Source organism: Panthera leo, chromosome A2 (assembly GCF_018350215.1).
Source record: "Panthera leo isolate Ple1 chromosome A2, P.leo_Ple1_pat1.1, whole genome shotgun sequence".
NCBI lineage: Eukaryota > Metazoa > Chordata > Mammalia > Carnivora > Felidae > Panthera > Panthera leo.
The window spans coordinates 152,233,071-152,258,802 of NC_056680.1; the positions used below are offsets into that span (position 1 = coordinate 152,233,071).

The window sequence follows — 25,732 nt, forward strand, 5'->3', positions numbered from 1 at the left end:
ATTACTCAGTGATCAAAAGAATGGAATCTTGCCATTCACAACAATGTGAATGGAAGTAAATGTATTATGCTAAGCAAAATAAGTCAGAGAAAGACAAATATATGATTCACTCATATGTGGAATTTAAGAAACAAAACAGATGAACATAGGGAAAAGGAAGGGAAAATAATATAAAAACAGAGAGGGGAGCAAACCAGAAGAGACTCTGAAATACAGAGAACAAACTGAGGGTAGCTGGAGGGGACCTGGGCAGGGAGATGGGCTAAATGGGTGATGGGCATTAAGGAGGGCACTTGTTGGGATGAGCACTGGGTATTAACATGTAAGTGATCAGTCGTTAAATTCTACTCCTGAAACCATTACTACACTATATGTTAACTAACTTGGATTGAAATTTTTAAAAATAAAAGAAACGAGGAAAAAAAGGGGGGGGGGGGGGCAGAGAAAAGAAAGGAAGCAGATATTAGCTTCAAAGAACTACAGACTCACTGTTTCAGAGAAGCCCCACCCCCACCCCGCAGACCCAAGGCCCCAGGAAGCCGAGGAGAGAGCTCTCTGTAGCCTGGGACACCCACCGTGACGGGATCCTCCAGAGTCACGTCCATCTCACTGAACTTCAGGTAGATGTTCCCTCGGCAGACTCTCCACAGCAGCCTCTCAAAGGAAGCCATCCTCTCCCTGTTGATCACACCGGCCGTGAACCTGGGCAGTCAGACAGAGGCACTGCTGAAGCACGGAGAGCGGGAGGCAGGGAGAAGGCCCCGTAGGACGTGAGGATGTGCCACCAGGAGACACAGGCCCGCTTCGCCCTGAGCAGAAGGCAATGACTCGGCCCTTGGTGGCAGGCGTAGGGAGGCCACCCTGCATCAGAGCCCCAACCCCACCAAGTCGTGTTTCCTCTCACATGTTGAGGTTTCCCTAATCACCCGATACTACGTATTCACTTATTTACGATTAGAAATACACTAGACCATTTGTTATGGAATCAGAACTAAAGAAAGGAACTATCCCAACTGCTCAACAATGGGCTCTGGGTATTTTTACAAATAATGTACTAAGAATGAAATATACAGGGCGCCTGGGTGGCTCAGTGAGTTAAGCCTCTGACTCTTGATTTCTGCTCAGGTCCTGCCCCTCCGGTGGTGAGACAGAGCCCCAGATCAGGCTCCGTGCTGAATGTGGTGCTTGCTTAGGATGTGCTCACTCATGCGCACTCTCTCTCTCTCTCTCTCTCCCCCTCTCCCTCTCTCTCTCTGCCCCCCTCCCCTACCCGTTCTCTCTCTCCTCTCTCTCTCTAAATAAATAAACTTTAATTTAAAAAATAGAAGTGTAACATACATACTAATTTCCATTCATCTCTACTTTTTTTTTTAATTTTTTTTTAAATTTTTTTTAATGTTTATTTATTTTTGAGACAGAGAGAGACAGAGCATGAACGGGGGAGGGTCAGAGAGAAAGGGAGACACAGAATCGGAAGCAGGCTCCAGGCTCCGAGCCATCAGCCCAGAGCCCGACACGGGGCTCGAACTCACGGACTATGAGATCGTGACCTGGGCTGAAGTCGGACGCTTAACCGACTGAGCCACCCAGGCGCCCCTCATCTCTACTTTTAAAACCATCCAGGTGTCTAGCTAATTTCTGACAGAAACTTTATACTCATTTCAAAATGGTTACTTTCGGCGATCTATTAGTTTAAACCTACGCTGACCCCATATTACCTTCTGATCAAATATTTTCTGTACGGATTCATCAATTTGACTTGGACACTGAATGAAATCCCTCCATTTTGAATCACCACACATTTTGGTGGTGTCATCATATCACATTACTGCTCCTTATGGATGAGCTGCTCACATAATTACCTCATTTCTAATTGCACTTCAGATGTCAAACTCCAAATCTATTTTATTATCAAAGCAGTATTCCAAAGATAAGGAAGCAGGGAACAGTTGCGAAAACCCATCTAAACAATTCTGGCCATAGTCTTGCCCTTGCGTGTGGGGACAACACAAACATTGTACTCTTCAGGCTCCAGCATGTTAGTTTCACCACTAGCTCGAAGTTATCACTCCACCAATCTGAAAAGGTTACTCTGGGGTTTATTACTGTGTGGAGGCCTTATATTTATTGAAATAGTCATCATTCCAGGGGCTAATTCATTCATTCATTCATTCATTCACTCACTCAAACACTCAGGGAAATCCAACACCAACCAGGCACTGAGCTGTGGACCAGAAACCCATCTACATGTAACTTTCAGAGCAGAGAGACACTAACCCCAGCTTTCCGGTCACATATGCAGGCGTAGCTCTCAATTCCAGGAGGCCAGAGGTATCCTCCGTAAAGAAATCATCAGCTAGGCTGGTTTCGGTCTGAAAGTCAAAGAACCATTTATTTTCTTTTACATGCATTTGGACTACCTTAAAATCTCCCTGCGTCTCAAGGGTTTGCCCATGTTTAATGAAACTTTAATTTTCCACAAAGAGTTAGTAGAATTCAAAAAGTGGAGTGCTCCTTGCCAGATCAAAACCTTCCCCAGTCTTTTACTACCTAAAGCCCAAACCTGTCCAATCTCATGCTTTGTTCTGACTTTTGTTCTGCGTGTTTAGGGCACGTACTTTTTAATGAGCGCCATGATATTTCTGCCTTTAGTTCACAACGGCAACATGTTTCACCCAGAATACCCTCCCCCTCACTAATGACCTAGCCATGGGACAGAAACACAGTGATTTATGCATATTCCAAAACCAGTCAGTTTTCAAAATGGAAACTTGAGGCCCTGGGGGAAAGTTCCCTTTAATAAATAATCAATCCCCAGATAACAACCTCGAAGAAGTCCTGGGTTTTCTTCAGGAGATGTTTGAGTTCGGTCAGTTCTAGGAAGCTTTTCTTTAAAGCCTGCTGGTTCTGGTTGGCTTCCTGTAATTCTCCTTCCAGTTTTTCTAGAAGAGTCTATGCAGAATGGAAAAAGAAGGTAAAGCAGGCAGAAAGTCCTATGACATTTGCCCTACCTTCACCACTACAAATAACTAAATATCAAAAAGAATTCAGTGCATCATAAGGTAGCCTGGAGTTGAGTGGCCCATTCAGTGCAACACAGTATGACCGCAGAGCTACAAGCTAGATCCGTTTTCACCAAATGGGGAGGATTAGAAAACACTTTGGGGGGATGGAAATTAGCTTCGGGAAGCCAAGGCATTTCAGCAAAGTATGTGTCTCTCCCCCATTTCAAACACTTAAAAGGGAAGCTAAAGTGAATTTACATGTTGAGAATTCCTTCCACCTCAAACACACTGTACTGATAAAATACAAGAAGAGAAATCACTAGTTCTGGGTTGGAGTCTGGAGAACCAGGTACGAGCAAGAGAAAAAGGCTACATAGAGAAACGGGAGCACGATAGGCAAGAAGACAAAATCAAAAACTAAGAAACAATCTTCCTTCCAAAATGAGCATACAAAATGAGTAGGTCTCAAGAAGAAATCTTACGATAAGAAAAATCACCAACAAAATCAACAGTCAGAACACAAACTCACACTGGGTGCAATTATTTTTATGGAATAGTCTGAAAAAGAGTTTAAGGGTTTTTGTTAGAATGCTCAAAGAGCACCACGTACACACACACACACACACACACACACACACACACACACACACACACCCCTACACACACACACACCACTAAATTATTAAATAAGCATGTCCTAAAATGAAAAAACAGGTAAATATAAAAGGGGGAACCATTGGACATGTGGGGCGCCTGGGTGGCTGAGTCAGTTAAACATCCAACTCTTGATTTTGGTTCAGGTCATGATTTCACAGTTCATGGGTTCAAGCCCTGAGTCGGGCTCTGTTCTGACTGGTCCGCACTGTCAGTGGGGGAGAGATTCTCTCTCTCCCACTCTCTATGCCCCTCCCCAGCTTGTGCTCACTCTCTCTGTCTCAAAATAAATAAACTTTAAAAACAAGAAATCTTGGAAATGTAAAATATAGGTATTGAAATTCAAAATGTAATAGGTGAGGATCTCTCTGTTGGGCACAATTTGTGAATGCACTACTAAGATTTGGCAAATAATTAAAAAATTTGAAAGCTCAGGGTGCCTGGTTGACTCAGCTGGTTAAGGGCCCAACTTGATTTCAGCCCAGGTCATGATCCCAGAGTGGTAGGATCGAGCCACACATCAGGCTCTGCACTGACCATGGAGCCTGCTTAAGATTCTCTGTCTCTCTCGCTCTCTCTCTCTCTCTCTCCCTCCCTCTGCCCCTCTCCCTGACTCTCTTAAAAAAAAAAAAAAAAAAATACACACACACACACACACATATGAAAGCTCATTTCTCACTTATTCAAATGTCCAACAACAATAGAATGGATAAAGTGTGGTACATTCAATACAAGAAACACTACCCAGCAGTGAAAATGAATTAATTTCAGAAACATGAAACAATATGGTGTCTTAAAAATAAAACGATGTAAGAAAACAGAAAGTTGCAAAAGAATAAACATGATTTCATTTACATAAAACTAAAATGTGCAAAGCTAAATCATATGCTATTTAGAAGACTAAATATGCGATAAAACTCTACAGAAACAAAGAAAAGAAAAATACAAAATTCAGGACAGTGATTATCTCCAAGGGGGGAGGAGTGCAGAGGAGAGTGGAAGGGAGAGGGAGGAGGGGAGGGCACACAGAGGGCTTTAACACCATCACTGTGGTCACCTCTATCTCATTCAGAGTGATGGCACTCAGTGTTTACTGTATCATTATTCTTTATACCTTACACACAGTTTCTAAAAATTCTACTGTATCAATTCAACATTTAACAAAAACAATGGTCAGTGAATCAGCAACCATAATAGATGAAAGTGGATTAAGGTCACCTGTTAAAAGACGGAGAAGATCATGCTAGATATTTTTTTAATCTACCTAAGAGACACCTTTACCAAAGGTCTAATAAATTTTCTATTTATTAGAAAATAAACAATAAAACAAAAATATTCCTGCAAATGTTAGTTCCCCTCCCTCCCAAAAAAAGCATGTTAATATCAGAAAAAAGTTGACTTTTTAGTATTTTTTATGATGGAAAATTTCATACACGTTGCAGAGAGAACTCCACCATGGGCCCCACATGCACATCACCCAGTGATAATCACTACCCTAAATTTTGAACACTAACTATAGTGGCAGAAAGTTGGGGGAGAAAACGAAGTTTTTTCTTAACCGCTTCTTAACCATTTGCTCTATACGCTCAATGATTCTATTAAAAATAGTGCTGGGGCCTGCTAGGAATTTACCCAAGGGATACAGGAGTATTGATGCATAGGGGCACTTGTACCCCAATGTTTATAGCAGCACTCTCAACAATAGCCAAATTATGGAAAGAGCCTAAATGTCCATCAACTGATGAATGGATAAAGAAATTGTGGTTTATGGGGCGCCTGGGTGGCGCAGTCGGTTAAGCGTCCGACTTCAGCCAGGTCACGATCTCGCGGTCTGTGAGTTCGAGCCCCGCGTCAGGCTCTGGGCTGATGGCTCGGAGCCTGGAGCCTGTTTCCGATTCTGTGTCTCCCTCTCTCTCTGCCCCTCCCCCGTTCATGCTCTGTCTCTCTCTGTCCCAAAAATAAATAAAAACGTTGAAAAAAAAAAAAAGAAATTGTGGTTTATATACACAATGGAATACTACGTGGCAATGAGAAAGAATGAAATATGGCCCTTTGTAGCAACGTGGATGGAACTGGAGAGTGTGATGCTAAGTGAAATAAGCCATACAGAGAAAGACAGATACCATACAGTTTCACTCTTATGTGGATCCTGAGAAACTTAACAGAAGACCATGGGGGAGGGGAAGGAAAAAAAAATGAGGTTAGAGTGGGAGAGAACCAAAGCATAAGAGACTCTTAAAAACTGAGAACAAACTGAGGGTTGATGGGGGGGGGGGGGGGGAGGGAGGGAAGGGTAAGTGATGGGCATTGAGGAGGGCACCTTTTGGGATGAGCACTGGGTGTTTTATGGAAACCAATTTGACAATAAATTTCATATATTAAAAAAAAAAAAACAGTGCTGGGGCACCTGGGTGGCTCAGTCACTTGGGCATCCAACTTCGGCTCAGATCATGATCTCACGGTTCATGAGTTTGAGCTCCGTATCAGGCTCTGTGCTCACAGCTCAGAGCCTGGAGCCTGCTTCAGATTCTGTGTCTTCCTCTCTAACTCTCCCCACTCACACTCCGTGTCTCTCTCTCTCTCTCTCTCTCTCTTAATAAGTAATAAACATTTAAAAAAAAACCTTTCTTAAAATAATTCTGCCTTTAAAAATATTTTGGACAACAGCCCATTATTTAAAACATAGTTTACAAAGTGATAGTTAAATGCAAAAAGTAGAAAATTATAATGTAGACAATGGACATGGGGTTACATAAAAATATAGCTGAAAAGGATAAAACCTAAAAACTGAGAAGTTATGGCCGTTTCTGCTGAGATTTGTGGATTTGTGGGTAGATTTTTTTTCTGAATTAATATTTCCTCTAGGATTGTTATGAAAGCCTCTTTAGAAAATTTGCAAGTCAAGGGCCCAAAGCCACTTGTGTACTCTTGCACAATCTTGAAGGATTCCCCTTCATAGGAATGCTGGAGGAACACTCAACTAACTGCCAGACCGTTGAATCAGTCTGTTCCCTTGGTCAATGGTTAGACAAATATTGCTATGTATAAGTTCATGCCATTCTAATTTCATCTTTACAACAAATAATACCCAGGAGGAAAATACTGAGGAAGGGCTGTTGGTACACATTGGACTGTAATCTAACTGGTTACCAGTATAAATGTATGAAAGTGTAGAGTTTCAAAACCAACCAGTGGGCCAATGCCTACCTCCTTTGGAGGCAATGATTTTTGTTTTTTTTAAGTACTATCTGAAACGTATAACCAACTCAATATCTTCCAAAATATCCAGGCTTTAGTATGGCCAGATCCAAAATATTTTCCAGGGGAGTTGCCAGGCTCGTATCTCTGTTAGAGTATCTTTATTTATACTACTAAAGGCTTCAAAAATTTCAAGAATTTTACATTATCTTTAAAGAAAACAAACAAACAAACCCAGCCAGAGATAAGGCTCAGCTCAGTGAAGCTCCCCTACCTTCCTGCCTCCTTTAATGGGCCCTTCCTTTTCTTAGCATAAAATATCCAATTTTTTAAATCAAGATCTACAGGGCCTTCCAGGATCTGGCTCTGCCTACCTTTTGACATTCTTTCTCACTGCCTCACCCCTCCCTCCTTTCACCACCATCTGCTCTAGAAGCTCCTAATGGACATGGCCATGTTTTGTTTCTCTCTAAGCTACCTCGTGCATGGTGGGCACTCAAAGTTTTATAAAAGGAAGGAGAGAGGGAAAGAAAGGGGTAGTCCCCTCAGTTATAATGTCCTTGGCTAAAGAAAACAGCTGGCTGAGGCACAGCTGATCCCAGAAGCCAATCGAGGAGAGGCCTCAGTCTAGAGTAGATACAAAGCATGAGTCATTTCCCACCAGAAAGATGATTAGTTAACAACACATTGAATCCAGCAATTTCACTTCTGGGTATTTATCCGAAGGAAACAAAATCACTGTCTCGAAAAGATGCCTGCAGTCCCATGTTCATTGCAGCATCATTTACAAGAGTGAAGACAACCTAACTGTTCATCAACAGATGAACGTATAAAGATGGGGTATATGTGCACAGGGAAATATTACTCAGCCATAATAAGAAGGAAATCCTGCCATAACAATGGCATGGATGGACCTTGAGGGTATACTAAGTAAGATAAATCAGGCAGAGAAAGACAAATACTTTATGACCTCACTTAAATAGGGAATCTTAAAAAAAAAAGAAAGAAACAAAAGAAAAGAAAAAAAAACAAAAAGTTGAACTCATAGATACAGAGAACAGATTGGTGGTTATGGGGGCTTCAGGGTGTGAAATGGGTGAAGGTGGTCTTCCAGCTAAAAGATAAATAAATCCTTAGGCTATAATGTGTAGTACAGTGACAATAGTTAAGAAAAGAAGGAAGACAAGACAAGAAAAAGAAGATCCCATTGTGCCAGCAAAAGTCTTGTTCAGTAGCATCATATAGACAAGACTTCACTGCTTCTAAGAACTTTGTGTCCTGGGTGGCTCAGTCAGTTAAGCGTCCGACTTTGGCTCAGGTCATGATCTTGCAGTTGGTGAGTTCAAGCCCCACATCAGGTTCACTGCTTTCAGAGCTGGGCCCACTTCCAATCCTCTGTCCCCCTCTTTCTCCTCCTCCCCTGCTTGCGGTCTCTCAAAAATAAATAAAACATTACATTTGCAACTACCTGGATGGAACTAGAGGGTATTATGCTAAGTGAAATGAGTCAGTCAGAGAAAGACAAATATCATATGACTTCACTCATATGACACTTTAAGATACAAAACAGATGAACATAAGGGAAGAGAAGCAAAAATAATATAAAAACAGGGAGGGGAACAAAACATAAGAGACTCTTAAATATAGAGAACAGAAGCTTGCTGGAGGGATTGTGGGAGGGGGGATGGGCCAAATGGGTTAAGGGGCATTAAGGAATCTACTCCTGAAATCATTATTGCACTACATGCTAACTAACTTGGATGTAAATTAAAAAATAAACAAATTATTTAAAACAAAAAGAAATATAAAGTAAAAAAAAAATCATCAATGGATCATAAAACAGAGTATTTCCATAGCCTCCAAGTATCCCCACACAAAATATTTAAGTGAACAATGGGAAAATATTAACTTTACATGAGTGCAATCTGATGAATACAACCTTAACCAAGAGATCAAATTTAATGTCACCAATTCTGGGACAAATGGATATCATGTGCCAACTTAAATAATGCACTGAGAAGGATGTAGTATCACTGTGTGGTATTCCTGGCAGAAATGCAAAAGTTGAATCTAATCATAAGCATAGAAAATCAGGTAAACCCAAGTTGAGGGACACTCTAGTAAATGGTTAAGACTTCTCAAAATTGTTATGGTTGAGTAAGACAGTAAAACTGAGGACTTGTGGCAGAGAGATAAGAATAAAGTGCAATAACAATTAAATACAATGCATGATACTAGACTGGAGAGGAGAATAGACAGACTATAAAATTTGTCAAATTTTCTGTAAATGACATTGTTGAGACAGTTGGTCACATTTGAACAAGGTCTGTAAATGAGATATATAATAGTATTGTCTCAATGTTAATGTATTGATTTTGATCACTGTAGTGTGTTTATGCAAAAGGATGTCCTTGTTCTCATGAAAAGTATTTAGGGGTTAAGGACGTATCTACAGCTTACTCTCAAATAGTTTAGAAAAAACTTGTATGCACATTTATCTGTGTGTAGTGTGTATAAGGAGAAGAAAAAGAAAGAAAAAGAGAGCGAAACGGAGTGAAAGAGAAAATAAGAGAGCAAAAATATGCAAAATATTAACGGTTAAGGTATTTGAGACAAGTGTAAACAGGAGTTTCCTGGCCTATTCTTTCAATTTTTTTATAAATTTGTAATTATTTCAAAACAAAATGTATCTCCCTCACAAAAAGTATATGGGTTCTGAATACCAATGGGATAAGTTCCTGGCTCCTTCATTTATTAACTCTATGATGACAGAAATGTTACTTGACGTCTGATTCAAATATTTGACCTGTAAATAGGGACAATCACTGACCAATTACAATTACATGTAAAACATACAATATGTTTTGAGCAGTATTTTGGACCTAGGGAATACTCAATAAAAATTATATCTCTCAAATAGATAGATAGATAGATAGATAGATAGATACAACAGTAAAAAAAGAGAGAGAGAGAATTTATGTCCATCAATGAAAACCACTTCTCAAAGTGGGGTGAGCTCCCTTCGGGCTGCAGTAGGAGAAAAAAAGAGCTCTCCCCATGATCAGAAGTGACTCTAAAAATTGTACAGTGGGGGTGGGGTGCCTGGGTGGCTCAGTGGGTTAAGCTTCCAACTCTTGGTTTCAGCTCAGGTCATGATCTCATGGTTGGCAGGATTGAGCCCCATCTCGGGCTCTGCACTGACAGCATGCAGCCTGCTTGGCATTCTGTCTCTCCCTCTCCTCTGTCCTTCCCCAGCTCACATGCACACACCCACTCTCTCTCTCAAAGTAAATAAACATTTAAAATGCAAATAAAAATTTTACAGTGGGATTTTCCTGGGGGATTAATACTGAAAAGTGGACAGTCACATAAATCCGCCCCTACACCTTCTACAACTGGGTAAAGATCCGTGAGTGGTTTTTTTGAGCTCCTCAGGAGACAGGCTTCGTGACTGTCTTTAGCAAAGTAGAAAAGAACCTACCTCCAGGGTAATCATTTCCCGTGGGAGAGGGGTTGGTGGGGCTTTCTCTGGCAATTGAACTGCGATCTCATTTTGCATCTCATCTTCCAGAAAACCTGTGGGATGAAACCCCACGAGAGAGCCCAAGGTGATTGTGTTTTCTCACCTAAGAAGTGGGCCCAAGCAGACAGGTACCTTTCAGCCGGCCCAGCCACCTGAGTTCCCCGCCACCCCCGCTCCCCGCCCCCCAGGACTGCCATGGCACCAGCAACCCAACCCTAATTTCCCCACTCTGTCTCAGGAATCACCTCAAAAAGTATACAAACAGGTACATGTTTGTTATAATCTAGTTCTGCAAACCATTTACCTCCCAACCAGGTGACACTTAGACAGTAAACAGAAAACTGGCTTACGGAGAATTCTCTCCAGTGACTCACACCTTCTGACTTCATTCACAAATTTTCTTTGGAAGCTGTTCACATTCACATTTAACTAGAGTGGGGGGAAACCAGAAGCCACACATTAGTAGCAACAGATGCCAATGTATTCCCTTTGGTTATTATTATTATTAATGCTGGGGAATTATTATTATTATTATTATTAATATTAATATTATTATTATTATTAATGCTGGGGAAGGTTGCCAGAACCATCTTCGGAATAGATACTTCCATGCATGAGACAGGTAAGTTACAGGCAAAACACACCTTGATGTTCTTATACACAATCTCCCAAATGCCTCAGCTCTGGTCTTCCTACACTTAGAAAGTCCTCCCACAGTTAAGGTTTCCTTGCTTTTAGTTGGATTTACATCCAAATGAGCCTTGAAATCCTCAGTGGAGTCATGAATACGACAGGATCTTGAAATTGCATAGCTCCATGCAATGTTATCACAATCATCAACAAAAATTCAGTGTCCTAGTGATGGCGACCCTCAGCTCAGCCCAACAAATGTTATTAAGGAACTGCCTCACGTGAGGTCCTGTACTAGAAACTAAGAACACACAGAACAAGACAAGATCCTTCCCTGCAGGAGCTTAGTTTTGATTGTGATCTTGGTGAGGAAGCAAAGGAGTAAAGAACGTTGTTCAAAAAAGCTTGGTAAGGATCCAAACCACCTCTGAGAAATGATACCCCAACATCACACTCAAGACTGTCTAGCCCTAGAATGTCACTCTAGGGAGACTGTGCACTTTGTCCTCAGACCAGCTAGTTAGGAACAATTGGTTTCTGTCTTCGGAACAAGGTTTGGTAGTCCACATGCCCATTGGAGACCTCTAATTCTTTGAAGGTACTATGTAGGAAATAAAGTATAATGTCATCTAACATGTAGTGACTGCATTAGAGCCTCAAAACATTCCTATAGAAGAGATACATCTAGAGGAAAGGAGAACATGTTTGCAAGTCACTTCTCAACGTTATCACAAACCTTAGCCAGAACAACTAGAACCACGTGGAACTCCATCTATCCCAGCTCAGGGCTCTACTCCCTGAACTTAGTTCACTACCAAGAAGTTGGTGTGAAAGAGATGTCTACACCCACCCCATCTTCCTCTGGTCTCCCAAGAATGTGGCACCTACATCTTTGAACTGAACCAGTCCAAGCTCCCCAAGCTCAGCCACACAGCAATATGCAGCCTCCACCTGGAGAAACAGCTGGGACAAACACATCTCCTCACTGCGAAACACGGACGCCATCTTGACACAGCCTTGGTCTGCAGGAGACAAAGACATCGGAGGGAATAAGAGTATAGAAGCCTTAGGATGAAAACTGGCTTTAGTTGCATTATATTAATATCCGACAGGGGAAAAAAATCCAACAGGAATGACTCTTAATTCTAAAAATATAAACAAAAACAAGATAGCACTTTTCACCACCTATCGGACTGGCAAGAGATTAAAAAATATGAGTAAAGACCCATGTTGTGGACGGTATGAGAGAGCAGGCATCTTCATACACTGTACTTTAGTCTTGGAAGTGTACATTTGGACAGTTTTTTTTCAGAGAGCAATTTGTCAGTGTCTATCAAATTTTATACCACTCATATCCATGACCCAGGATTTCCACTACTATTCATCTGGACAAACTTGGAGATGTATGGGAAAATGTATGCACAACGATGTTCCTGATAACATTGTATATCATAATTATAATAAGTGGATCTAAACCAGATATCCATCAACAGGACAGTGATTAAGCTGACTCACAGAACCCTGTGCAGTCAGCCAGAATGAAATAAATCTGTACGTATGTCCTCTGTATGGAAAAAGGGTATTCATGTAGAACCCACTCCCATCAAAGGCCCTCTGGACTGCTCTACCACTGCCAAGCCAAATCAATTTCCCCAAAGACCAACCTTCTGGAATAACTATCACACCTCCAGAATGGGCCCCTTTTTCTCATTTCATTTTATAATATATACAGTAGCTGCTGTTTGACAGACACTGGGGTTATCCCTTCTCTGCTTTAATTATTCTTTTATCTCTATTTCTCATAGAATCAAGTCTAAAACCCTTGATTTGGCCAACAAAAAGGCTGTATATCTGGCCTTTGCCTTCCCCTCCAGCTTCATTGCCCTTCACACTGCTCTCTGGACACACAATGTCTCCCGGAGCTCCCTCCTACCTCAGGACCTTTGTCCATGCATTCCCCTAGATTTGGAACCTCACTTTCTTCCTCCCCAAGTCCCCCTGGTTTCCATGCACCCAACACAATCCTGTCATTGGAGCCTCAGTGCAAAGATCCTCTTCTACCCTAAGCCCTTTCAGACCACCACCACCACGTGAAACCAGTACTCCCAGAAGATAAATCATTGGCAACTACTTGTTTCACCTTTGTGTTGCCCACTAACCAGTAAATTCCATGAGGTGAGAACTATGTCATGTTTTCCATTCTATCACCAGTATAGCTCAGCCACAAAGCAGGTTCTCAAAAGTTATTGCCCAATTTATTGACTAGAGACCAAACATCATCCCTCCCTCCAGAATGCATCGCCTGATGCTGCATTTTTTGCCTTTTGACAAAAGATGACTCAAAACTTTTCATACTACCCTCTCTGATAAATAAAGGAATGTTTCCGTAGAAGAGAGACACAAGACATTAGCATCAAGCAGACCAAGAACACAGTGTAAAGGGCCTTCTTACCCCGGCTTTGTCCCAGCAGGCTCTAGACAGGGATCCGCAGCAGGGCGGGGGCTACAGCTCTCTGGTACTCCCTCGGCCCAACCCCCCTAGCAGGGATCCCCCAGAGGCAGCTGTGTTTGGTCAGGGCCTGTGAGTGACAGGCCTGGGACCAGGATTCCTCCGGTAGCTTCCCTAAGGCAAAGAGCCCCTCCCGGTGCTTCTCTTCCCTAGGTGCCTACAGAGCCCAGAGGCAGCTCTGTTGTATCAACACCTGCCTGGGAGTGAGGAGAACCTGCCTCACCGGCCAGCCCTGCTCAAACCCCCTCCCTCCCCCAGCCACCTGAGCCCAGGGCCACGACCTTGGAGCCCCAGCAGTGGAAGCAGTGACTTTCTCCTGTAAGAAAAGTAACTCACCCCTCGGTGGGCAGAGTTTTGGGAAAGGTTTCTAGAGGACTTAGAAGGGCCCTGGAGACAACCTTCCAGTGCATCTACTAAGCACATCAAACACTCCTTCTTGTCACTGTAAAATGAAATCGTTTGGGACATGAAAAACAAATCATGCCCACTATCTTATCAACAACTATCTTCAAAAACACTTCACTTGCAACAGAGAACAGACAGATAAACACTCAATAGCTAAGATCGGCTTCCATTGTGGGCCAGGTAAAGAGACAGGGCCAGACATGTCTATTTACCCTTTGACCGAGAATTACTGTCCTGATCAACTTATTTGGTGGAGGGGGCCGAGGAGCAGAGGAGTAAAGCAATTACACCGCGTCTCCTGGTTGGGGGTCCTCTGCAGTGGCCACCTTCGTTCACAATAATGAGCTTGGCAAAGCAGCTTTCCTGGGGGGGGGGGGGGTGCAGATCCCTTCATGCACCCACCTGGGGTGAGTGGCACATGTACCCTAGAATAAGAAGGGTGTTTTGTTGCTGTTGTTACTTTTTAGAGTGGAAAACTTAAAGCAACCGCAAAAGTACAGAGACCAATATAAGGCACCCCCATATTCACACTGCTCAGTGTCAACTGGTGAATTTTGTATCATCAGTTCTTTCACCCACTTCTCCTACCCACCCCAGGCTACGTTGAAGCTAATCCCACACATATTTCTTCTTTCAAAATATTTCAGTATGTATCTCTAAAAGATACATTTTCATATACATATATTATATTATATATATTATAGTATATATTATATATTATATATTATGTATTATATATTATATATAATACATATGTAACCTAAAAGATACATTTTCATTAACATATATTATATTATATATATTATAATATATATTATATATTATATAATATACATAATACATATGTAACCTAAAAGATACATTTTCATATACATATATTATATATTATATAATAATATAATATATATATAATACATATGTAACCTAAAAGATACATATTCATATATATTACATATATAATACACACATATGTAATACCATGGTCACACTTAAAATTCAACAGTAATTCAACAGTAATCAAATATCCCGTCAATATTCAAATGGCCCAGGTTGTCTGAGGTCTTTTTAGTAAGCGCCTCAGGTGATGCTTGTGCGTCATCAAATTAGAACTATTGCTTTTGAGAACACAGGGTGGAAAATCTAACTTTACCTTGGGAGGCAGCAGGGTGAATGCAGGCAGTTTGGGAAGATCAGCTGAGAAGGGGCAGCTTGAACCTGGGGGAGCGGAGGCCAGGGCCCCTGGGGGGAGCAGGTGGCCTGTAACGAGGCCTGTAGGAAAAGCAATGCTCGGGTTTCTTCAGACACAGAGGTTGGCCAGAGCCACCCACCCCAACATGGCAGAATCACTCGAGCCCAGCCTCACCTGGTCAGACTTCTCAAGGCTGAACTCAGGACCCACAAAGCAGAGCAGAAGGATTAGAACTGGCAACTGCAAAGAGAATGACCGACACTGATTCCGTCTCTCTTGCCAGATGAACTTGAGGCAAGAGGAGCCCCTGCCTCGACTGGTGCCTCCCTCCTCATGCCCCTTCCGCTGCCTACCTCCCATTCTGCTCTTCAGCCCAGGTGGGGTTTGCTGGGTCCCCCGGTCAGTGGGTGGTGCAGACGTCCTCAAATGTCCCGGTGCCCAGGAATCACTGAGGAAAAATATAGACGAAAAGCACACCTTGATGGTTAAGACCAGAGTTTACAACCAAACGACCCGAGCCACGATCCCAGCTCTGCCATTGACCCTGGGGAAGCTTATTTAACCCCAGGTTCCCAGTATCCTCATCTGCAAAGTATAACAGAATATTAATTATTTTGAATGGAGAAGGAGAGGAGGGAGAATGCATTTCAAGGTTTGCTTCTTTTTTTCCCTCCTAAAGCCCTAAGTGGAAAATGCAGAAGGACAACACACTCACAGGACACTGGCAGGACAATAAATTAATACAATCTGTCTGAAAGGCCATGTGTATATCCTTTGACCCAGCTACCCCACTCTAGGAAGTTCATCCTACGAAAAAATTTGGAAGTTGTATACGGAAATTTAACCACAATAATGTCTATTGCAGCATTATGTGTAATAGGTGTGTAACCATAAATGACCTGAATTCTTGCATCCATTCAATAAATCTTTATTAAGAGTCTACTATGTGGCTCCTTCTGTTCGGGGCTGGGTGGGGGGGCGGGGTGGGGGTAGGGCAGTGAGTAAGAGACAAGAGTGCTTGCCCTCACGAAGCTTCTTGTCCACGGGGCAAGAGACGAACAGTAAACGAGTAATAAGTTAGCCAGATATCACAGATTATAAAAAGTGCTATTATAGAAAGATAGGCTTTAGAGAAAGGAAGAGAGACTACTTTACATAAGCAGATAAGGCCATTTAGGCTGAGGCGTGGAAGATTTAAATGAGTCAGTCTTGCAAAAAAAAGTGGGGTTGGGGGGGTGGGAGTCGGGGGGGGGGGGGGCGGGCAGGAGGTATTCCAGGCAACAGAAACAGCCATTCAAGAGCAGGGAGGTGTAGGTAACTTCATCCCCACAGCTGAATGCTTCCTCTGCGCTGGGTATCGTTCCTGCACTTTAGAGTACCTCAAATTACATCACATGGGCCAATCTATTTAATCGTTTCAATAACCCTAGGAGGCGGACAGTATTCTTATTCTCAAATCACATATGAGGAAATAGAGGCGCAAAAAGGCCAAGAAAGTGGCCCAAGGTCACACAGTCACTCGGGACAGGTCATCTAACACCAGAGTCCCTGTTGACAACTACGCGTGATATTGTTTCATAGTCCAAGAAGGCGCAACACGTTCAAGAAACAGAAAGGAGGCCAATGTGGCTGGGGCATGAGAGGGGTGGGGAGAGGGAGTATAAAGCACGTCAGAGTGGAAACAGGGAGCCACGGAAGTTCTGATGGGCCGATAGGAAATTTGGATTTTGTTCTTTCGCTTTTTTTAGGAACTTTTGATTTTATATATTTTGATTATGATTAGGAAATTTTGATTTTATATATTTTGATTATGATTTATATATATTTTATTTTTTACAATCATACCGGGAAGCCCTTGGAAATTGTGAAGCAGAGAAATGACATTACTTAACTGATTCACATTAAAAAAAAATTTTTTTTTAACATTTATTTCTTTTTGAGAGAGAGAGTTCGAGAGAGAGAGCGCACGTGCAAGTGCATGTGCGTGGGAGGGGCAGAGAGAGGGAGACAGAGGATCTGTATGCAAGCGTACAGCCCAATGTGGGCTCGAACTCATGAACCGTAAAATCGTGACCTCGGCCGAAATCAAGTCAGCCATTTAACCAACGGAGCTACCCAGCCGCCCCAACTGATTGACATTTTTGAAAAATTACTTTGATTCTGCTTCTGGAAAGATGGAGTGGAAATACTTTTTCTTCCCAATAACTAAAACTGAAAACCCGGAACATTATACGTACAAGAAATATTAGAAGACTCTGAAAGGTAGAGAGAAGACAGACCTTCTAGGAACCTCAGGGTGTGAGGAATGACAGAGGCAAGTTCTCTGGGGTTTCTTTTGCCTATTATGTTCTAGGCATGGTGCTGCAGAAGCCAGCAAGATAGGCAGATAGAAAAAAAATCCCCAATACAGCCTGCTCTCTCTAGCCAAGGCATCAGGAAAGAGGCAGCCTAGTAAGAAAGAAGACTTTCAGATAGTAATCACTCTAATCCAGCCAAACACCACAGAAAAAACTGTGATTCTATGCCCACCCATGTCAGCAAAGCCCAAGTGGGGAGAGCCCAGTCTTCTACCTTCCCCCACGTGCACCAAAGCGACACCCTCCAGTATCGTGTCAGAGAAGGCCAAGTGCGGAGTCTGAACTCCCAGACTCACCCTGTGGTAATAAGACACCTTTTGTTAACCTCACTGGGTGATGTCAGAGGAGATCTAATGGGAACTTTCCCGATTGCCATTGGCAATGAGGCCACCCCCTCATTGAGGCCATGTGGGGACCAGTAACCAGGCATTCCTCTCCTCCCAGCCAGGGTCTTATCAGCAGAGGTATAATGAATAGAAAAATAAAGTAGGAGAAACCACTCTAGTTAATTTCAAGACTTACCATACAGCTACACTAATCAAGATTGTGTTGCCGGGGGAAAGACAGACAAATAGGTGAATGCAAGAAAATAGAGAATCCAGAAATAGACCAACACAAGTCAGGCCAACTGATTTTTGACAAAAGTGGAAAGCATTTCAGTAGAGGAAAGATCACCTTCTCAGCAAATGGTGCTAGAGCAAATGGACATCCACAGGCCAAAAATGGAACGAAGACCTAACAACCTTCACGCCCTTGACAAAAATTAACCCAAAATGGATCAGGGATAAATTTCAAATGTAAAACTAGAAAATTTTGAGCAGAAACATAGTAGAGCATTTTCAGAACCGACGGTTTGGTGAAGAGTTCCTATAATAAGACACATAAATTGCTATCCACAAGAGAAGTAAAAAAAAATTAATTCAAAAATTTGCTGTGCAAAAGATTCTAGAAAAAAGGATAAAAAGACAAGCTCAAGACTGGAAGAAAATATACGCAAGTCACGTATCTGATAAAGGACTCATACCTAGAATTTATCAGGTTTTCAAACTTCAACAAAATATCAAACAATCCAATTGGAAAAATGGGCCAAAGCCATACGACATTTTACCTAAAAAGATGTACAGATGGCCACTAAGCACAGGAAGAGACGTTCAACATTATTAGCCATTAGGGAAATACAAATTAAAACCACCATGAAATATCAGTATATACCTATCAGAACAATGACAAATAATAAATAGTGACAATTCCAAACACTGGCAAAAATGTGGACAGACTGGATGTGTCATGTATTGCCAGTGGAAATGTAAAATGGTACACTCTGGAAAACTGTTTGGCAGTTTTTAAAAAAAATATTTGTTTTTAGTGTTTACTTATTTTTGCGACACTGAGACAGAGCATGAGATTGGGAGAGGCAGAGGGAGAGGGAGACAGAATCTGAAACAGGCTCCAGGCTCTGAGCTGCCAGCACAGAGCCTGACAAGGGGCTCAAACCCACAAGGCACAAGATCATGACCTGAGCCAAAGTCAGATGCTTAACCGACTGAGCCACCCAGGAGCCCCTGTTTGGCAGCTTTTTAAAAAAAACTAAATATGCACTCTCCTTAGGACCCAGCAATCACACTCATGCTATTTATCCCAGAGAATGGAACTTATGTTCACCCCTAAAAAACCTATACATCAATCATAGCAGTTTCATTTGTAATAGCCCAGAACTGGAAACAACCAAAATATCCTGCTTATGGTATATTCATACCTGAGAATACCACTCATCACTAAAAGCAATAACTATTGATAAACACAACAACCTGGATAGATCTCAAGGTGATTAAGTGAAAAAAAAAAAAAAACCAATCTGAAAAAGTCATGCACTATATGATTCCAGTTAGACACCATTCTCTAAATGTCAAAAATTATAGAGATGGAGAAGAAATTACTGGTTGTTAGGCATTAGGAATGGTCATGGTGGTGGTGTATGTGTGTGTCTATGAGGGAGCAACATGAGGAAAATCTTCATGGTGACAGAACAGTTCTAGAGCTTGACTATGGTGCTGGAGATGTGAATCTATACACGTGATAAAATGACACAGAACCATATACAAGCTTTCTATCATTGTCAATTTCCCCATGTAAATAACCAATGGGGAAAACTGCTTGAAGGGCACACAAGACCTCCCTGTACTATTTGCAACTTTCTGTAAAATCTGTAATTATTTCAAAATAAAAGGTTAAAAAAAAAAAGATTTCAGAAAGAGCAAAGAAGAATTGTGCTTAGCTGGCGTTATATAGTGGAGAGAGGACAGAGACAAATCTCTGGAGATGTGTGTTCTAAATCAAAGTAGCCCGGGGGGGGGGTTGAGTGGCCCCAGGGAAGGCGGCTACCCGTCAGGAGACTCAGTTCCTTCACTGAGTCTGGACTGACTCAGTTCCTTCACTGGAAAAGGATCCTAAGCCAGATTGGTGGTTTTCAAACTGGTGCACAGAACCCTGGAGATTTTGCAGAACCCTCTTCAGGGGCCGCTTTGAGGAAGAAGTAAAAGATCAAGACGGTTAAGCGAACTCTGACACATCTCTGTGATAGAATATAGTGCAGCTATTAAAATAGCATGAAAAGCATTCTACAGACAAGGAAACAGGTTCTTGGAACGCTGTTGATAAAAAGTATTTTATGAAACAGTATCATTGAACTTTCTTCAACATGTATAATCAATACAGGAAAGATGTGGAAGGAACTATACTGAGATCATCATGGTGGATAGGATTTGGATTTAGATTTATGTGTTTTGTCCTTTTCTTTATTCCCTGATATTTCCATAACGAACACATAAAGCTCATATATTACAGGTCTTCAACTTTGGGGCCAGAAGGCTTTTGGATTTCAGAATGTCGTCTATTTTAGAAAGTTAAGCCAGGTATATACTATATGTTATATAACACCACATGGGCCCTGGGGGCAGCACGCTGTAATCAAAGCATGTTAATCCTTCTGTACTTAAATATATACATCCTCACTATGAAGAATCAATAAAAATTACACATGCCTCACGTTAAATCAGGTCAGACTGTGCTGCCACGTGCATAAAAACATCTTTGTTTTCAGAGCTTTATGGATTTCTGGAGAGCAGATCACAGATTATGGACCGTAAAGACAAAAACAGTACAAGAAACTGCTTTGAGGGGAAACTTTAAGCCCTCGGTGATGCAATGTTACAAAACAAAATGTCAACTTGAGCGGGCCTCATATTCACAGCTGTGTAAGTAATAAAATGGACCTGGACCTGGAGACTGATCAGACAAAAGAAGAGAGGGAAGGTAACAGTTACGAGAGTAAGGATAGAAACGGCACCGATTTCATTTCCATGGAGCATTACTGGTGCTCGCTGAGTGCCTCTCAGAGACCAGCACAACAGTAAGCATCTACAGATGCTCATGAAGCATGTCTTGATGCTTACTCATCCAGGGCTTATTTATGGGGCACCCCCAGTGCATCAGGCCCTGTTTTAGGCTCTGCAGACACAGCAGGAAACACAACCAAGTCGCTGCTTTTTTTTTATTATTATTATTTTTTTAACGTTTATGTATTTCTGAGAGAGACAGAGACAGAATGCGAGTGGGTTGGGGCAAAGAGGGAGGCACAGAATCCGAAGCAGGCTCCAGGCTCCTAGCTGTCAGCACAGAGCCCAAAACGGGGCTCGAACCCACGAGCTGTGAGATCATGAGGTGAGCTGAATTCAGACACTCAACTGACTGAGCCACCCAAGCGCCCCAAAGTCATGGCTTTTATGGAGCTTACGTTTTAGTGGAGATGGGAGAGACCAAAAAGAAACAAGTATTCAATTCAAAAGATAATGTCAAACGCCAATAAACTGAGAAGAGCAGTGTGAGCATATTATTTGGAGATTTAAAAAAAAATTTTTTTAATGTTTATATTATTTTTGAGACACAGAGAGACAGAGCATGAGCAGGGGAGGTGCAGAGAGAGAGGGTGACACAGAATCCAAAGCAGGCTCCAGGCTCTGAGCTGTCAGCACAGAACCTGATGTGGGGCTCGAACCCTCGAACCCATGAACCGTGAGATCATGACCTGAGCTGAAGGCGGTCGCTCAACCGACTGAGCCACCCAGGCGCCCCTGGAGATTTTGAAAGTAACCACAAAAGGACAAAATTAGTCAAGAGTAAGAACAAGGCTGCAGATGGAATGGAGAGGGAGGAGATTTGAGCACTGCTCTTTCAAACCCTTTGTACGACTTGATTTTTACAGTTTGTATCCATTAGATACAGTTTGTATCTAATTTGAAGAAAATCAAACATTTAATTAAAACGACAATAAAATAAAATAATCTCAAAAATATTGACTGAGCAACTATGAAGTGCCAGGCAAGGCACTAGGCACTTAAGGCACGAATTGGGCAAAACAGTGCCTGTTGTGGTAAACTCTAGCAGGGCAGGCAAAAGTAATAATCCCAATATCAATGGCAAACAGATGATGCCCACTACGGGCAAATTTAAGACGAAACCCTAAGAAATAGGTATTATTAAAACCCTCGTTGTTATTGTTTGTCTGGTTTGCAGATTAGCAATCCGAGATGGGTAACACATTCAAGGTTGTTCACTAGCAAGTGGTAGAGAGGGGACTTGAATCCAGGTAGTGTGGCCCCAGAGCTGAGACAGTCTAGTCTCAGTAATCAAATTATTAAATAACCACGGGGACAAATGTGTCAGAACTAAGATGGGTACACTGAAGGAGAGAACACAGCTCTCTAAGTCGTGTAACCTGACTCCTTCTTGGGGAAAGAAGGCAGTATACACAGGGCAGAGAGAATGAGGGGGTGGGGAGAAAGCGGGCAGGATGAGGACATGATCTGCAGGCTGTATTAAGGACTGTGCCTTTATCACAAGAGCATCTGGGGCCCTTGACGGCTCTGAAGCAGGTAGGGTAGGGGTAAATGGCACAACTTGGAAAACATATTTATTTTTTTTAATGTTATTTATCTTGAGAGAGCGAAGAAGGGGCAGAGGGAGAGAGAGAATCCCAAGCAGACTCTGAGCTGCCTGCAGAGCCTGACAAGGGGCTTGAACCCACAATCCAGGAGATCACGACCCGAGCTGAAATCAAGAGTCTGATGCTTAACTGACTGAGCCACCCAGGCGCCCCAGAAAACACGTTACTAACTGCAGAGTGGACGCAAGGAGAGGCAATCCTCGCAGCAGACAGAGCAGTTCTGAGACCAGCACTGTGGCCCAGGCAAAAGACGAAATATCATTTCATCGTTAATACCCCGTGTGACAAAACAGAAAGCACACATAAAGCCCGTTTGTGGCATAACGAAGTAAGAAGAGTGATGGTTTGACTTGCCAGCTGAATTAGCTATTTTGACAGAACACCATTCTTACTTGAAAAGAACAGCTGACACACTGTGGTTATTCAGACATAGGCATTTGGCAGGCATTTTCTCAGAAATGATCCAAATGATTCTGTCACTTCAAAGGAAAACAACTGACATTGTTTGTTGCCAGTGATGAAATTCTAACTCTCAAATAACAATTAACATTTTGGAAAACTTTTATGCGCCCACATGAACGTGACAGCTTCTCAATGCTAACAACTTTTCTGATGAGGATATTTCTGTGGGGATATTTATAAATGTGAGTCTTAAAAGTTATTGTATAATGAAATGGGACAGCATTTGGGAGATCTGCAAAACTCAATGAACCATTATTTCCCAAATGCCCAATGCATGATGTTATAAAGTCATGCTTGGGCAAATGATCCATTGAAAAGTACATGCTTAACCAAGGGATTTTAATGAAAAGGTCATTGATTTGGTTTCAGAGTCCACACTGCAACTAAGCTTTTAAAAAGTACTACTTGTTGGGGCACGTGGGTGGCTCAGTCAGTTAAGCGTCTGACTTCTGCTCAGGTCATGATCTCATAGTTCCTGGGTTCCAGACCTGCGTGGGGCTCTGTGCTGACAGCTCAGAGCCTGGAGCCTCCTTCGGATTCTGTGTCTCCCTCTCTCGCTCTCTGCCTTTCCCTTGCTCACACTCTGTCTCTCTCTCTCAAAAATAAATAAACATTAACAAAAATTTTTTAAAAGGCCTATAGTATCGAAGAAAATTGTCCACAACTACTGAAAAGTCTAGTAAAACATTTTTCCTGGGATGAATCACTAAATTCTACTCTAGAATTAGTAGTGAATTCTACTACTGTAGTAGTGTTAGTTATTACACTATATGGTAACTAACTTGAATTTAAATAAAATTAAAAAAAATTTTTTTTCCCTTTCTAAAAACTACTTAGTTACGTGAGACCAGATTTTCATCGTATATTTCAAAAAAAAAAAATAACATAGAGCAATGAGCTGAATGTAAAAATAGATATGCAAAAGACACCCAGCTGTCTTCTATTGGTCACACATTAAAGAGATTTGCAAAAGAAAGCAATCAGTGCTACTCTTCACGAAACTGTTTTGGAAAATACAGTACTTTCATAAAACGAGGTGTTTATACTAACATAATAAACAGGTTCATATGAATTTAAATGAGTTCACACACAAGCATTTTTAAATTTCTCAGTTTTAATGCCTAGTGTGGGAAATATTAGTAGATAGGATCCACATAAGCCAAAGCTCTTTGGGGTTCTCAATAATGTTTAAGAGTGAAGAGGCTTCTAGACCAACACATTGGTCCGCCACTGGCCTGGGGTTTATCAGCTCACTAGAACTGCCTCGACAGGGGACACCACAAACTGGGTAGCATAAACAACAGAACTCATCGTCTAGGAGTCCTGGAGGTGGATGTCTAAGATCAAGGTGATAGGGGTGGGGCGTTATGATTCCTTCTGAGACTATGGGGAAGAATCTGTTCTATGCCTCTGACCTGGCTGCTAGTGCTTCGCTGGCCATCTCTGGGGTTCCTTAGCTACAGAAGCCTCTGGGATCTGACTTCATCTTCACATGTGTGTGTGTGTCTGTGTCCAAATCTCCCCTTTTAATATGGACATGTTGGTTGGGGGCAGGGGCCCACACTACTCCAGTAAGAGTATGACTTCATCTTAACTAATTACCTCTACAAAGACCCTATTTCCAAATAAGGTCACATTCTGAAGTGCAGGGTTAGGACTTCAACATATGAATGGGGGGGGCAGGTGGAGGACACAATTCGGTCTGTGACAAGGGGGAAGCAATGAAATCAGGCCTGAGTGTGGGAGACCTGAAAGGTTCCAAGGCAGGACAGAGGAGACGGACCAGGAACGGAGATCGAGGAGAACAGTCCGAAGAAAGAGAATTCGAGAGAAGTGTCTCAAGAATCGTGGAGGGCTCACACAACAGGAGAGCTGAGAAGCATCTGGAGGTGCCTGGTGACACTGATGGACCTCCTTTAGGGGCATGAAGGAGGCAGAATTCAGAGACTGGGGAACTGGGAAGTCACTGGCCGGTGAAGAAAGACAATACAGACAACTCTTCCAAAATACCAGGCTGTGAAAAGGAAGGAGGGAGCAGGGAAGGAACTGAGGAGAAAATTAGCCTCGTGGGAAGATTTCCTCTATTTTTTTCAAGGAAGACACAGTTAATAATCCAAGACAATTCTGTGAGCTCTAGGGGCCCAGCACGTGTAGAAACTGGCAACTTCTACTTTTCCTTATCTTTTAGGTGCTTGTGGCACAATCACCTTGAATCCCATAAAGGTATCTTTTACATCTCTCTGCAAGTGTCCCGACTGAGCTCGGTATCTTACACGCAGGATTTCATAGCATCGCTGACTCATGCAAGGTCGGAACGATTCAAGTGCGAGCACCCACAGTCCAGGTGGTCTAGGACCAAAGTAAACTTCCCAGATTCTCTCCTGTGATCTCAACAGTGGAGGAAGGAGAGAAAAGGGGAGAGGAGAGCCCTTCACAGTGATGAGCCTCAAGAGGGTTTCCGGTGACGGGCAGAAAAGAGCCAAAGACTGAGTCCTGACCACTCACTGGCCTGAAAGCATCCTTCCTCATTTATTCATTTAAAGATTTTATTTTCTTTTTAAGTTTATTTATTTACTTTGAGAGAGAGGGCCAGCAGGGGAGGCACGGAGAGAGAGGGAGAGAGAATCCCAAGCAGCCTCCGCACTCCAAGTGCAGATCCCCACACGGGGCTGAAACTCACGAACCGTGAGATCATGACTTCAGCCCTGATCAAGAATAGGATACTTAACCAACTGAGGAACCCAGGCACCTCTCAACCCAATGCTTTAAAGGAAAATGACACTTACAGTTGGCACGAG

At 42.3% G+C, this 25,732-nt stretch overlaps 1 protein-coding gene across 1 annotated transcript in view; it reads right to left on the reverse strand.

The window, feature by feature from the left end:
* ATP6V0A4 (ATPase H+ transporting V0 subunit a4) overlaps window positions 1–25,732 on the reverse strand; it is a 95,119-nt gene that overhangs the window by 57,920 nt on the left and 11,467 nt on the right. The window contains exons 2-8 of the mRNA XM_042925946.1: window positions 15,467–15,561; window positions 11,899–12,032; window positions 10,731–10,809; window positions 10,339–10,433; window positions 2,827–2,952; window positions 2,278–2,372; window positions 576–702 (exon numbers count right to left, since the gene is read on the reverse strand). Of these exons, the coding sequence (XP_042781880.1) occupies window positions 576–702; window positions 2,278–2,372; window positions 2,827–2,952; window positions 10,339–10,433; window positions 10,731–10,809; window positions 11,899–12,032; window positions 15,467–15,473 (663 nt within the window). The 5' untranslated portion in view covers window positions 15,474–15,561. The remainder of the gene's footprint in view (window positions 1–575; window positions 703–2,277; window positions 2,373–2,826; window positions 2,953–10,338; window positions 10,434–10,730; window positions 10,810–11,898; window positions 12,033–15,466; window positions 15,562–25,732) is intronic.